Source organism: Hordeum vulgare, chromosome 5H (genome assembly GCF_904849725.1).
Source record: "Hordeum vulgare subsp. vulgare chromosome 5H, MorexV3_pseudomolecules_assembly, whole genome shotgun sequence".
In the NCBI taxonomy this organism is placed as follows: Eukaryota; Viridiplantae; Streptophyta; class Magnoliopsida; order Poales; family Poaceae; genus Hordeum; species Hordeum vulgare.
In genome coordinates, this window is record NC_058522.1 from 555,032,245 (window position 1) to 555,046,964 (window position 14,720).

The 14,720-nt window shown below is 45.8% G+C and overlaps 1 protein-coding gene across 1 annotated transcript; it reads left to right on the forward strand.

Moving 5' to 3' along the window:
- The first annotated feature begins 11,082 nt into the window (after positions 1 to 11,082).
- Positions 11,083 to 12,498, forward strand: LOC123399063 (polygalacturonase ADPG2-like). Its single transcript, XM_045093490.1, has one exon. It carries the CDS (start codon positions 11,191 to 11,193, stop codon positions 12,418 to 12,420), a length of 1,230 nt encoding a protein of 409 aa, XP_044949425.1. The 5' UTR covers positions 11,083 to 11,190; the 3' UTR covers positions 12,421 to 12,498.
- Positions 12,499 to 14,720: the final 2,222 nt, after the last annotated feature.

Here is a 14,720-nt window from a genome sequence, read left to right on the forward strand (position 1 = left end):
GGATTCATATAATCCCGTATGTCATTCCTTTTGTCCTTCGGTATGTTACTTGCCCGAGATTCGATCGTCAGTATCCGCATACCTATTTCAATCTCGTTTACCGGCAAGTCACTTTACTCATTCCGTAATACAAGATCCCGCAACTTACACTAAGTTACATTGCTTGCAAGGCTTGTGTGTGATGTTGTATTACCGAGTGGGCCCCGAGATACCTCTCAGTCACACGGAGTGACAAATCCCAGTCTTGATCCATACTAACTCAACTAATACCTTTGGAGATACCTGTAGAGCATCTTTATAGTCACCCAGTTACGTTGCGACGTTTGATACACACAAAGTATTCCTCCGGTGTCAGTGAGTTATATGATCTCATGATCATAGGAACAAATACTTGACACGCAGAAAACAGTAGCAACAAAATGACACGATCAACATGCTACGTCTATTAGTTTGGGTCTAGTCCATCACGTGATTCTCCTAGAAGACACTGACTATCTTTGATCAACTGGCTAGCCAACTAGAGGCTTGCTAGGGACAGTGTTTTGTCTATGTATCCACACATGTAAATGAGTCTTCATTCAATACAATTATAGCATGGATAATAAACGATTATCTTGATATAGGAATTATAATAATAACTATATTTATTATTGCCTCTAGGGCATAATTCCAACAATTCCTGGATGTGGCAAGTTTAGAAAAAAGCCTCTTCAAAATCAGCTGCACCTTTCCAAAATGTTTGGTAATATTTTGAATGATGAACAAGATCATTGGAATCGCATGAGTGACAGCCCCATCATACCCCCAAGTCAAGAGAATTTGGTTGACGTTGATAATATTGTTGAAGTTGGAGAGCAAGAGCTTTATGAAATCCCTGAAGATGTTGGTAATGTGGTTGGAGGTGAGGAAGATGAGGTACAGGAGGTTTCTCCTTGCATTGCTAATGCAAAGAAGAGACCTCGTGTGCTTGTTGAAAAAAATAAGAAACAAAAGCCAAGCACAGCAGTTGTCATCCAAGATAAAATTACAAAGATAGCTGAATGTGCCGCCTCTTTCACATCAATGAAGCAAGGAGAGGTGACAATCAAGGAAGTCATGGATATGGTGTTGGAATGTGGGGCCGTGTATGGTTCCGATGAGCATGATATTGCCACACAGTTATTTGTGAAGAAGGAGCAACGGGAAATGTTCAAGACCCTTCCTAAAGAGTGTAGGTTTAATTGGCTTAAGAGGAGATACAACGACAAGTATGGAAATTGAAGTAGTAATGTGTTGGCGCGTGATTTTTTTTGTCTCATGTCATTTGAACTATTTGGTTTATGTATGCCGGAGTGAACTATTTTAGCGTTATATGTCATTTGAACTATTTGGTTTATGTATGTCGGAGTGAACTATTTTAGTGTTATATGTCATTTGAACTATTTGGTTTATGTATGTCGGAGTGAACTATTTTACCGTTATATGTCATTTGAACTATTTGGTTTATGTATGTCGGAGTGAACTATTTTACCGTTGTATGTCATTCGAACTAAAACATTTGCGCTACATATGTCAACTAATATTTGTCGGTTTTTGTTATTGTGCTATATGCAGATATCTGAAAGTGATAGTGATGATTCTGATGATGATAGTAACCAGTTCTTGAATCTTGTTTTGGGTGCTGCTACACTTGCACAAGTATATTGTGATCAATATCTTCATAAGAACCCACCGAGGACATCAATTCTAAGTGGGATGGGATGGTTGCAAGAGACTTTGAGGACTCCTGGCGAATGCCTTTCACAGCTTCGCATGAACACGGAAGTGTTCATGGACCTTCATGACTTGTTGGTGCGAAGGTACGGGTTAGAACCGTCCATGCATGTGAGCACATATGAAAGTCTTGCAATTTTCTTTTTCACTTGTGGTGGCAATGAGTCCAACAGAAGAGGTCAAAATCGTTTCAAGCACTCGGGAGAAACCATTAGTAGGAAAGTTGACGAGGTTCTCAACTGTTTGATGAAAATGGCAAAAGATTTCATTACACCTAAAAACCCCAACTTCCCCACTGTTCATAAGAGGATAAAAGATGATAGGCGGGCGTACCCACACTTCAAAGATTGCATTGGTGCACCTGATGGCACACATATTTCAGTGTCTCTCTCTCCCGAGGATAGTATCAGATATATTGGGAAATCAGGGATACCGACTCAAAATGTTCTTGCAATTTGTGACTTTGACATGCTATTCACTTATGTGTCTGTGGGGCAACCAGGAGCTATGCATTGACACTAGTGTGTTATACAATGCAATAGGTGTTGATGAAAGGTTCTTCCCACACCCTCCAAAAGGTAACATTTTAGCGTATGATCATACAATTCACTAATTGTTTAAATATCAAATGTTTGTACAAGAAATAGATGATATCATTTCCTTCTTTTATAGGCAAATATTATGTTGTTGATGCGGGATATCCCAATCGTCCGGGATACCTAGCTCCTTATAAGGGTGAGAAGTATCATATGCCAGAATGGTGTAGAGGTATGGAGCCAAAAACTCCAACGGAAAAATTCATCCGAGTCCATTCATCTATCCGCAATGCCATTGAACGATCATTTGGAGTGCTAAAAATGAAGTGGCAGATTCTGTATATGATACGACTGTATCCGATGTTCAAGCAAAAAATGATCGTTGTTGCTACTATGGTCCTTCACAACTTTATTCGTGAGCATAACAGCGAAGACTTGGACTTTTCTCGGTTCGACCGTGATCCTGATTATGTGCCTACAATACCGAACAGGTATAACAAATTTGTTGCTGCCTCTGATAGATCTACAACGGAACCGGATTCTCCGACCATGGATACATTCCGTAATGAGTTAGCCACCGCTATTGCCGATGGTTGGAACTAGATTTCTACTGTTAAAGATGGTCCGGGTTTTATTTGCATTTTTTTTCTTCGAGGGAGTAGAACAATGTATCGTTGGACATTCATGTGGATCTTTTTAATTATGTATCGCAATAGTTCACATCATTTTACAATAGTTCACTTAAATCTTATGCCATTTTTTTATGGTTGCCATTTATAGTTCACTTAAATTTTATGATAGATCTACAAGACTTTAAAAAATACCTCAAGGAGCACAAATGTTGGGCCGTCAAAACATTATGCATAAAAAATAGGGGTAGAATAGACTATTTCCATCAAATACTACTGTTTTTGAAGTTGGAACTAGCTGAAAGCCAAACAGTATAAAACTGCTTCAAGGTGGAGCTACAACTCCTTGGTGGAACTCCTCTAAAGTGAAGTTGGTGGAGTGAAGCTGATTTTTTTGGGGTGGAGTAGTCCCAAACAGGCCCGTAGTGTGTTTTGAAGCTTTGCGCCATTGATTTAACATTTAGTGCACTTATTTGGGTAATTGAAGGCTTGGGGCCATATGGCGACAATAATTTGTGGAGAGTAGACAACTCATTTGATGATAGTGTTTTTTCCACTTTATATTATAAAGCAACCAACCAATACATCTTGCATGTTCGGGGCACAACACAAACAAGCCCAAGAAAGAAAACGAGAGAAGAAAGAAAGAGAAACAAATGATGACACCGGCAGAACAACGTAGCAAAGATGGCCAGCAACCGATGCACCCTACGGAGAACTACCACCATGCTCCTAGCACTCCGAGGCGTCGCGAACCGAGCAACACTTTCAAGAAGGAATGCGACGACGATGTCGTTGTTGCCCAGAATAGTCCTAGGGTTTCCCCTAGTACGCGGAGGGTAGCGAGGGTAGGGGCATACCCGACGGCCTTTAGGAAGGCTCGGCGATGCCCGCAGGCGTCGCCACGTCTCAGCCGAACGAACCGCCAGGGATTTATCCCAATCGAAAAACCTACCACCACCCCGGACGCTCCGTAGTGTACCGCCCAACCTGCTGCCCACCAACATGTGCCACCACGGTCATCAAACCAACTCCGCCAACGCACTGAGTCCGCCGACACGAGACCTAGGGGATAGAGGTGAAGACAATGGGCCTGGGGCATCCACAAGACAACCTACGGGAGGGACAACCTCCACCGCCATCGCAGAGCCGACCGAACGCGACGACACGGACCTACAAGGCCCCAAACTGGCCCAACCAAACCTAAATGGATCCGGACAGTCCCTGCCGCCCCGCAGCAGCTCACCGGCCGACGAAGCCGCCACCACCACCAGGGAGCAGCGCCGCCATGCTTCGACCTACCCCAACCCAGATGGGGCCCGAAAGGTCCCATAGATGGGCAATGCGGGCGCCGCTGGCCACTAGTACCGCCACACCACACTGCGACCAACGACCACGGGGCCGCATCAGGGTCACTCGCGGCTCGCGGAATCCTCGTTGCCGAGCCACACTGCCGCCAGCCGAGCAGCACCGCCGCTGCTAGGAGGCCCCCGCGCCGCCCTCGTGCGCGCGAGGAAAGACAAGCCCGCTACCGCCAACGCCGTGCGGGCAGAGCCCGTCGAACCGTGCCGACGGAGACAGAGAAGAGCGATAGGGAAAGGGATGTGGGGGGTTTCGCCCGTTGCCTGCATGGGGGCGGCGGTGAAGCAAGTGAACTGGTTTTGAAATGGAACGGGGGCGAGCTGGTCCCATTTCAGGTAGACAACTCATAACGTGTGCAACGAGAAAAAGAAAATACAAACGAGAGTGAATATTTTGAGCCCGAGTTCATCTACACGTGTGGGTGGACAGTACATTCCTAAGAAAAGTAGCAAACAATTTAAAAAATCCATAACATTTTTTGGAATCGAAGATGCTTGAATGTGCAATGTTCTTGTAGTTTTTTATGGTGTTCGGTTATCTCCAACACGGACCCTCAAACCTCCCGCAACCGTCTGAACCGCAGAAGTCATATAACACGGTTCTGTATTGGTCCGTAGAGCGGTCCGGACACGATTTCTCTCGCGAACTGGAGATAAAAGTGAAGGAGCTTTGTGGGAGTCCGTACATGAGAAACGTTGCAGCTCGACATCCCCGACCCACCCAGCCCCCCCTTCCTGGTCCCATTTCCTTGCACTTTGCTTCTATTACCCCTTGCTTTCCACCTTCCTCCTCTGTTGCCGTTGCTCCTTGTATGCCTCCGACCACCAAAGAGGCATTGCCAGATGTCCGCAACCAACATTGACATGCCCGCTCGCCATTTATAGTGAAGCTTTCCACCCTGGAGCCGTTTGTGAACACCAGCTAAAAGTAATCCTGGGGCTGGTGAGCACAAGGGTCTATTTTATGGGAATTTTCATCCCAGAAAACCGGTCGCTACAGACGCCCTTCAGGAAGGCTCGGCGGTGCACGCACGCTTCGCCGTGTTGGAGCCGAAAAAAGTTGCCTAGGATTTCTCATGGCCCAAACACCCACCACCACCCGACCGCTCCATAGTGTACCGCCCGACCTGCTACATACCAGCATGTGCCACCATGGTTACCGAACCAACTCTACCATCGCACTGAGTCTACGGACACGAGACCTAGATGACAGAGGCAAAGACAATGGGCTTGGGGGCATCCACAAGAAAACTGACGGGAGGTACAACCTCCAACCTCCATCACAGAGCCGACCGAACAGGATGACAGGGAACTACGAGGCCCAACTGGCCCGGACGGACCTAAGTGGATCCGGACCATACCTGCCACCCTGCAGCAGCTCGCCGCCGACGAAGCCGCCACCGCCTCCTTGCCACCACCACTAGGGAGCAGTGCCGTCGTGCTCCGACCCACCCCAACCCGGATGGGGCCTGAAAGGGCCCAAAGCTGGGCAGCGCGGGTGCCGCTGGCCACCCGCACAGCCACACCGCCCCGCAACCAACGACCACACTACCGCATCAGGGGCGCCCGTGTGTTGTTGAATCCTCGCCGCCGAGCCACACCGCTGCCGGTCGATCATAACCGTCGCCGGTAGGAGGCCCCCTTGCCCCCTTCGTGCGCACGAGGAAATACCGGCCTACCGCCGCCAGCGCCGCACGGGCAGGGCCCGACGAACCATGCTGGTGGCGACAGAGGAGAGTGGTGGGGAAGGGACTGGGAGGGTTTCTACCGTCTCCCGCGGGGGGGGGGGGAGCAAGCGAACTGGTTTTCAAATGGAATGAGGGGCGAGCCAGTTCCATTTCGGGTAGGCAACTCATAACATGTGCAATGAGAAAGAAAATACAAACGATAGTGGCTATTTTGAGCCCAGTTCATCTACATGTGTCGGTGGATAGTACATTCGTAAAAAGGTAGCAAACAATTTAAAAAACTCATAACATTTTTTGGAGTCCAAGATGCTTGAATGTGCAATGTTCTTGTAAATATTTATGGTATTAGGATATGTCGAAGGTGGGACTTCAAACCTCCCGCAACCGTTCGGACTACGGAAGTCATGTAACGCGGTCCTGTACCAGTCCATGGAGCGGTCGAGACGCAATTTCTTCTGCAAATTGGAGATAAAAGTAACGGAGCTTTGCGGGAGTCCGGACATGAGAAACGCCGCAGTCCGACACCCCCGGCCCACCCAGTCCTCCCCTCCCGGTCCCATTTCCTTGCACTTCGCCTCATTTACCCCCCCCCCCCCGCCGCTTCCACCCTCCACCTCCGCTGTTGTTGCTCCTTGTATGCCTCCGATCACTAGGGAAGAATTGTCGGACATCCGCAACCAGCACTGACGTGCCCACTCATCGTTTATGGCGAAGCTTTCCACCCTAGAGCCGTTTGTATCCAGTGGCGGATGTACAGGGTGGCCAAGGTGGGTCGTGGCCCACCCTGGGATTCCACACCGGCCTATACTAGTTTGCCAGCCCAGTCGAGTCCCTCGCGCACCGTGTTCCCTGACTTGGCGACTCCCTCAGTCCCTCGCCTGACCCTGACCCGACCACCCGCCTGTGCCAGCCACCACTGCCACCGGCCCATCGCCCGCCGGTCTTGCCTCTCCTCTGCCTCCCCTTAACCCCAACCCCTCCACCCGCCTGCGGCGTCGCGGACTGCCCCTGCTCCAGGCTCCAGCCAACGCTCGACGCCCGCGGTGCGCGCATGGGGCGCCTCTGATCCAGCGGCCAGCGCGTGGCTGCACCCCTGCGGCCGCCGGCCAGCGCCCTAGCCGGCTATCCCTCACGCCTCACGGCCTCGGGCCCCTCTGCAAGAATGCAAATCTCTGGCAATAATCAGACTTATTTTAGGTATAGAAATGCACATATTTTCTATTTTAGGGACTAGGGTTTGAGTTTTTTTTATCTTTTTGAACATATACATAGACTGTCAATCATTTATTCATTTAGCCGAGTGGACTGGTTTGAATCCCGCCAATTCATTTTCTGTTTTTGATGTACAAAAGATATGTGAACTTGCTACTAAAATTTTTATTGCTTTTAAAATTGGAAATCTTGTTGATCTCTCGGCTAAGATTGTTCAAACAGGGAGACATATTGTTCATCATTTGGTTTACTTGTTTCTAAAATTGGTATTGATTCTATCGGTGGCAACAACAAATGTTGAGAGAGCATTTTCTGCCATGAATATAGTCAAGAGCAAGTTGAGAAATAAGATGGGCGATAGTCTTTTGGATGATTGCCTAGTCACATACATTGAGAGGGATGCTTTCTCCAAGGTGAATGAAGATGATATAATTGATATCTTCATGGCAATGCATAAGAGTAGGCCGGAAATATAGTCTTTTTGAACTTCTCAAGGTATGTCTATGGTCCAGGTAGTATATATGTACTATGTTATGTAGGCTTCTTTATGCAAAACTTAGTCTTAACTGACAATTCTAGTGTGTTGCAAGACCATATTGATCTATTTTGTTGTGATAATGAGAACTAGTTAGAACGTTTGCATGTCAAATTTCTTGTCAACTTTTTTAGGAACGGACCATCCTGATGTGAAAAGCTAGCTACACCACTGTTTGTATCCAGGTACACTCCGCCCCCTCTCGACGACCTCCATGGCGTACACCACGCACGACAGTTGTTCGGTCAAATGCCATTGATCTTATTTTCAAATGCTATATATGTCTTTTTTGGAGTTCGAAGGATGGTGAACTACTCGACCATGAAGGGGGAGTTGTTGTGCAATGCGTGGCTGGTCGTATCCGTGGATTTCGTAGGAAGGACCAGAGGGGAGCCCTTCTAGCAGCAAGTGCACGAAAGCACATTACGCCATACAACATGTACATAATTCAACCACGCAATGTGAAGTCGTTATTGTATTGCTGGCTCTCTATCGAGATCAACATCATTAAGTTTTGCGACATGGTTCGTCAGCTCCAGGCAATGTGTCCATTGCACGCGGCAAGGACGGAATTCTAAGTTTTTTCTTCCTCTTGCTCAACTTATATGTAGCTCACACACGCTTTGGTGTATCACATGAAAGAGGAACGGCCATTTACGTGCACATATTGTTGGATGAAGCTAAAGGGACAGTATGTGTGGGACGACATGATCCGTTATTCAAAAACTTGTTGGACATCTGCTTAATTTGAGACATGTTGTACTAGACTTAATTTGCATTGTATGTATGAAGGATTTGTGCTATTTCTCATCCTAACTTTGATGAATAGCATCTGTATTGCATGAATTTTATCCAGTTCGTTAAAATACAGGCTAAAATGTATGTGAATAGCATTAGATATCATTCTTAGCATCCATGTCTATAGACTGGTCCCCCTATCTACAAACGAATGCGGAAGAATTTTTTTGAAAATGCCTTAGAACTTAGAACATTCAAGGAACTCATGGCAAGAATCAAGAGAAACTTTGAAAAACAATGCTGTTTAAGAATATTTTTTTTGTTTTTCTTGGCACGAGCTTCTCGAATGTCATTTGAACACAAAAATCTGCACGCTCCTAGAAGAGACAAGCATCTTGGATGCCAACAAAATTTATGAGTGTGTTGCTGCTTTTGTTTGTTGCTATTTTCTCGAACTTACTGTTGATCGAAAGCATCTATGTATGGGCTCAGACGTGTATTACCGTCTAGATAGATAAGAGAGAAGAGTAGCATTTGGGTTTCTCTTCCTTAAACTCGGCCAATTTCTACACCGGGAATACATACCATGAGTCGCAGTGTACAGTCTTTCCCCGTACGTGGATTAATTGTGGCCTCCTTCTCCTTTCATGCCATGCATGCATGCACGTACGCTCCGCCACTTCTTCTTTCATACTAACATGCCCCAATCTGGATGAGGGCGGTTGGGCTTAATTTGGCCTATGGAGGAGTGGACCAAGGCGTGCCATTCGTGGAGAAACACGTAGGTACGTACGAGAAGCCTGCCACTGCCATCAGGTGTTGGATTTGTGTGGGCACACACGATCCCACGTGTGCGGAATGCGTGCAAGAGTGGCATAGCCACGTCCACGTACGTAGCGTGCAGATTTCAGTAGTTTGCACTTGGCCGGCCGGCTCGACCATGCATGTACGTCACTCACTTCGCCCTCATGCATCCATGCTGGTCCACGATGAACAGTCTTTCCCCTGTTAATTAGCCTGGGCTACACGATAGCTAATGGATTACCTCGGCTAATTGTACAAGTCACCTGTCATATGATAGCTAATGTACGCTATATAACTAAACAGATGATCTACACCAGTTCACATTTTCTGTTGCTAAAAAACCTAGTTCACTTTTCTCAATATGCAAACATGTTATCTCTTCTCTTTTTCTTTTTTTTTGCGGGAAGCAAACCTGTTATCTCATTATACAATCATGCATGCATGAATAAAAGTCCACCTTAGTACAAAACCAGAAATGACAAAAATATAGTATTATAACAATAAATCATTGATTTCACTTTATACTTTAAGATGAATAATTATGTTCCATACAACCCAATCTCATTGAATAGTTATTACTCAACAAGTATACTTCAATTCTTTCGATCTGAAGTCATTCTTGCCCGACACTCCTGCGTATGAGCTTTACTTTGTGCTGCATTCCATGTTCTTATTCCACAAGAAAAAAGAAAGTCCTTAGCTTCGCGTGTTCTCTACTGCAACATTAACTATTTCATTCTTCAAATGTCAAAAGAAAACTTTTTTCCCCAACTGGGCTTTCACCCCTCTCCATTAGTCGCTCAATGGAAGTATAAACGAGTCTAACACCATACTTACCACAGAAAAATATATTTATCACAAGATCCTCGTGACTAATACATAAAAAGGATGGAGATAGTTACCTCACACAAGTCTGTTTGTAGCTCCATCGCATCATAGTAGTAGCATGTATTTCCTCCATTTGTGTTTTTTAGGCCCCTCTTATTTTGAGCTAAAATTTGACCATAGATGTAAGAAATAAAATGTAGACCAGGGTTAACCAATGAACTTCAGCTAGCAATAAGCATGTCGATTGCGAAGGATTTGCGTGGAAATTTATGTTGCCGATAATGGCAAGTTTAGTTGACAAGCATGGCAAATGCGCATCAATTCAGTTTTCTTACAGGATTTTGCAAACTAAACTTGTCATCGTCGCTATAATACATATTGTCATAGAAAACGTTCAATTTGTCATCCCCTCCCAGCGGGTCGCCTTAATAGCATTACCATAAAATGTAAACTATATGTCACAAAAATTATACAGTGAAAAACCTCTTTCAAATAAATCATACTTTTTGTAGCATATATTTTATATTTTATGGTGAAATAGATGATCAATGCTTGACGGATTATACGATGGGGCCTAATAAATCTGGACGGGGGGGAGTACTATTGTATGTAACAGCAATACACCTGGTACCGGGGATACCTTTGGGACAACGCAAGAGAGCCTTGGGAACCATGGGTATATCTATGTTCGCGTGAAGATCCGGATTTTTGTCGTGCAAAGCCTGCGAGTAGGACAAATCTGGCGTGTTTATCTCCTTGTTGCCAAGTGGCCATTCACAACACCTGGCTGAACCGTCCGTGCACGCAGTACGCACGGGTGATGGATCGACGTGCGCTTGCAGCTCTGCGTACTCCACAACACATGCATCCATCCACGCCCAACTCTTGCCAAGTTAACTAGCTTCTCCCTCACAAGCAACCCCGAACCAAGTCCACATGCATGCCGCCTATAAATACTACTCGCCGGCGGCACTTGTTCTCCATCGGCTTCATCACTTGTACGCTTCTCCTATCCCAGTCCTACCACCAAACACCAAGCTACAAACCAGGCCACGTACTTGCAGTTCTACTCCTGCTTTGCGTTTCCCTTGTCTCCAGCTAGTGCACATGGCGTCGTTCATGGCGGCCGCTCTGCTCGTGCTGCTCCTGGCATCCAGTGCACGCGCGAGCTCGACGCCCACCCAAGCTACTCAGCAGAATGTGTTCGTCGTCGACAACTACGGTGCCCGTGGCGACGGGAAGCACGACGACGCGCAGCCGCTGGCCAAGGCGTGGAACGCGGCGTGCTCGTCCTCCCGCCCGGCCGTGCTGCTCGTTCCCGAGGGCAAGACCTACCTGCTCAGCCCCGTCACCCTGTCCGGCCCATGCAAGTCCAGCAGCGTCGTCTTCATGATCAAAGGCACGCTGGTGGCTCCTCGGAGCAGGTCGGCGTGGAGCCAGAAGGGCACGAGTCGCTGGATCCTGATCCAAGGCGTCACCGGGCTCACCGTCTCCGGCGGCGGCACGATCAACGGCAACGGCGACGTCTGGTGGAGCAACTCGTGCAAGGTCAACAGGGCTCTGCCGTGCACAAAGGCGCCGACGGCCCTCACGTTCGATCAGTGCAACAATCTGCAGGTGGACAATCTTAAACTTGTAAACAGCCAGCAGATGCATCTCTCCGTCGAGGATTGCAGCGCCGTGCAACTGGCCCGCCTGTCCATCACGGCGCCCGGCACGAGCCCCAACACCGACGGCATCCACATCACCCACAGCAAAGATGTGCAGGTCAAAGATTGTGTCATCAAGACCGGCGACGACTGCGTGTCCGTCGAGAATGGGACACACAACCTCTTCGTCAGCAAAGTTGTTTGTGGCCCGGGGCATGGGATCAGCATCGGGAGCTTAGGAGACGACAACTCCAGAGCCGAGGTTTCCGGCGTTACGATCGACTCGGTGCAGTTATACGGCACCACCAACGGTGCCCGGATCAAGACATGGCAGGGAGGAAGCGGGTATGCCAAGGGTATCACGTTCCAGAACATGATCATGGACAACGTGCAAAACCCCATAATCATTGACCAAAACTACTGCGACTCCGCCAAGCCATGCACCAAGAGCCAGGGATCTGCGGTAGAGGTCAGCAATGTGGTCTTCAAGAACATCAGAGGGACGACCGTCTCCAAGGACGCCATCAAGTTGAGCTGCAGCGATAATGTCTCGTGCTCCGACATTGTCTTGGAGAATATCGACCTCAAGATGGAGGGCGGAAAGGGTGACACCAAAAGCACTTGCCAGAATGCAAAATGGCAAGAATCAGGAACTGTTATTCCACAACCCTGTCAGTTCCAAAACTAGACAGGAGATGTTTGTCAGCTTCCATTTGTAACATGCAGAAAGCCAGAAATGATGTATAGAAAATACTCCTACAATGTATACAATCCAGCAAGTCATACGTGTGCATACATAATGGGAACTCCCCCATATGTTCTAATTACTAGAACACTGGATGCCAAGCGAGTAATCATGCATTTGCCAAAAATGTTACAAGCGGCATTCTTCAAAAAAAATAATATAAAGGAAGTTTGTATGCGGATATTCAATTTGGCTCAGGGGAGCATATGCTCCCGCGTGTTAAAAATGTATTTTACAAATGTTAAATTTTTTATAAAAAAAACAAATATGTTCGTTGTCACACTCAAATGGCACATGCAAATTTACAGGTCAAAAACTTAAGTATTCTGGCCTATGCAAAATGAACAAGTCGAACGTCAGATGTTACCTCCAAATGTTACACTTAATTTTGTTTTTTTTTCACCAACGAAGCACCGGTATCCCATATGACATGAAAATTGGCAAGTACACTAGCCACACTAATATGAACATCTACAAAAAAATCAGAATTTTTAAAACTCATTTACTATTTATTTTGATTTTACTATTTATTAGGGAGCATATGCTCCCCAAAGCCAAAAATTCATGTCCGTATGTATGCAGATATATATTCGCTCTATTTTCTTATACAAGGCCATCATAAAAAAAATACATTTCACATCTATACAAGGCCACCAAGAGTAATCGAGGCAAACATTTATGGTGTTTTCTCGTATCTATACAAGGCCACCAACATCAACTTGTATAATACTTACATGTATGTAATCATATATAATGACACTTAACTACTTTCTTCTTGTTCCTTCCTTGCATGCATACGACATATTAATGATTCCGGTTAACGAAAAGAAAATTTGGCTTTTTTTAACATACCTCACTGATATTAGCAGAAAGAAATACAAATGACTGAAGAAATCAGAAAATAGGTGATAAACTGGCACAAACAATTGTGATTCAAATATCAAGCTAGATTTTGATCTCCCTGGACTTATTTATCCCATACTTCGTATTGTTGTATTAGGCACATTGAATAATCATAATTATGAAAAGTTCCTCAAACTCCATTGTCAAATCAATATTTTAGCTCAAATCCATTAAACTTAATTTTTCCCATCCGAACCAACCATATATTTTGTTTGATTGGCACGCACAACTACACAATTTTCACTAGACAATTGATTAGTTTGTAACGAAACAAGGCGAAGACTATATAAACATACTTGAACTTGGTTGGTGTCAAGAGACGGAGAACTTGATGAAGTCTCCAAGTAGAACCTTCTACTTGAGAGCAATGATTTGGAGCTCAGGCAAAGATTCTCCAGCGCATGAATGATAAAAATTATTTAAATGTCAGGAATATTTTTTCTAAACTCGTGAGCATCTTTAAAATGTCCCTAATATTATGTTGAATGAATCAACATTTTCTAAAACTTTTGGGAACATTAATTTTACACTGAATGGACATTTTATAAATGTGCGGGGAACAGTTTCAGAATTTCGATTAAAATAATTTGTGGCCGCGACAGGTGCCTCTTCCAGCGGCAGGACGAACGAAACGGCGGATGGCTTGCATTAGGCACCGAAATCGAGGTGGCCTCCAACCCCATGGCGGCGAAGGGCAACGAGGCGGTAACGACGACCGTCCTCGCTGATCAGGCGGAGAAAAAATGAGACGAGGCCAGGCATCTTACCGGCGATCTCTCTTTCTTCCTCTTTGTCTTTCTCTTCTTCTAATCTAGGCGAGACTAGCATGCTTGATAACGTGTTAGATCAAAATGATTCTGTACTCCTTCATCAATGATTTACACAGAGTATATGTATCCCCTGGAGAGACGCGGCGATATGGGACAGATGCCTGTTCCAGGGGACAGACGCGTCCGTGCGGGCGCAACCGCATGACGGTTGGGAAAGAGGAGATTCCCTCTAATTACATTTATAATTATTCATAACATAGGAAAGGGCTATGTGTGTGGAGGCATGTTTTGTGGCCTTTGGAGAACTTTTCTAATAAAATTGTGCATAATGTATGCATTTATTGTTGTGGTTTAAGAAAAACAAAAACTTTAGATTTGAACTAAGTATGGTTCGGTCGCATGTCGTCCAAAGTCCTAAGTCGCGGCTATATTCGAATTTGGGGTGTGCTACAGTGATATTCCTCAATCAGCAGAGTGCGATGAACCATTGATCGTCTAAACAAAACTTACAACAAAACATCCAACATAACAAAAAGAAGTATCTTACTTCTTGTTAGACAGAATCCAATA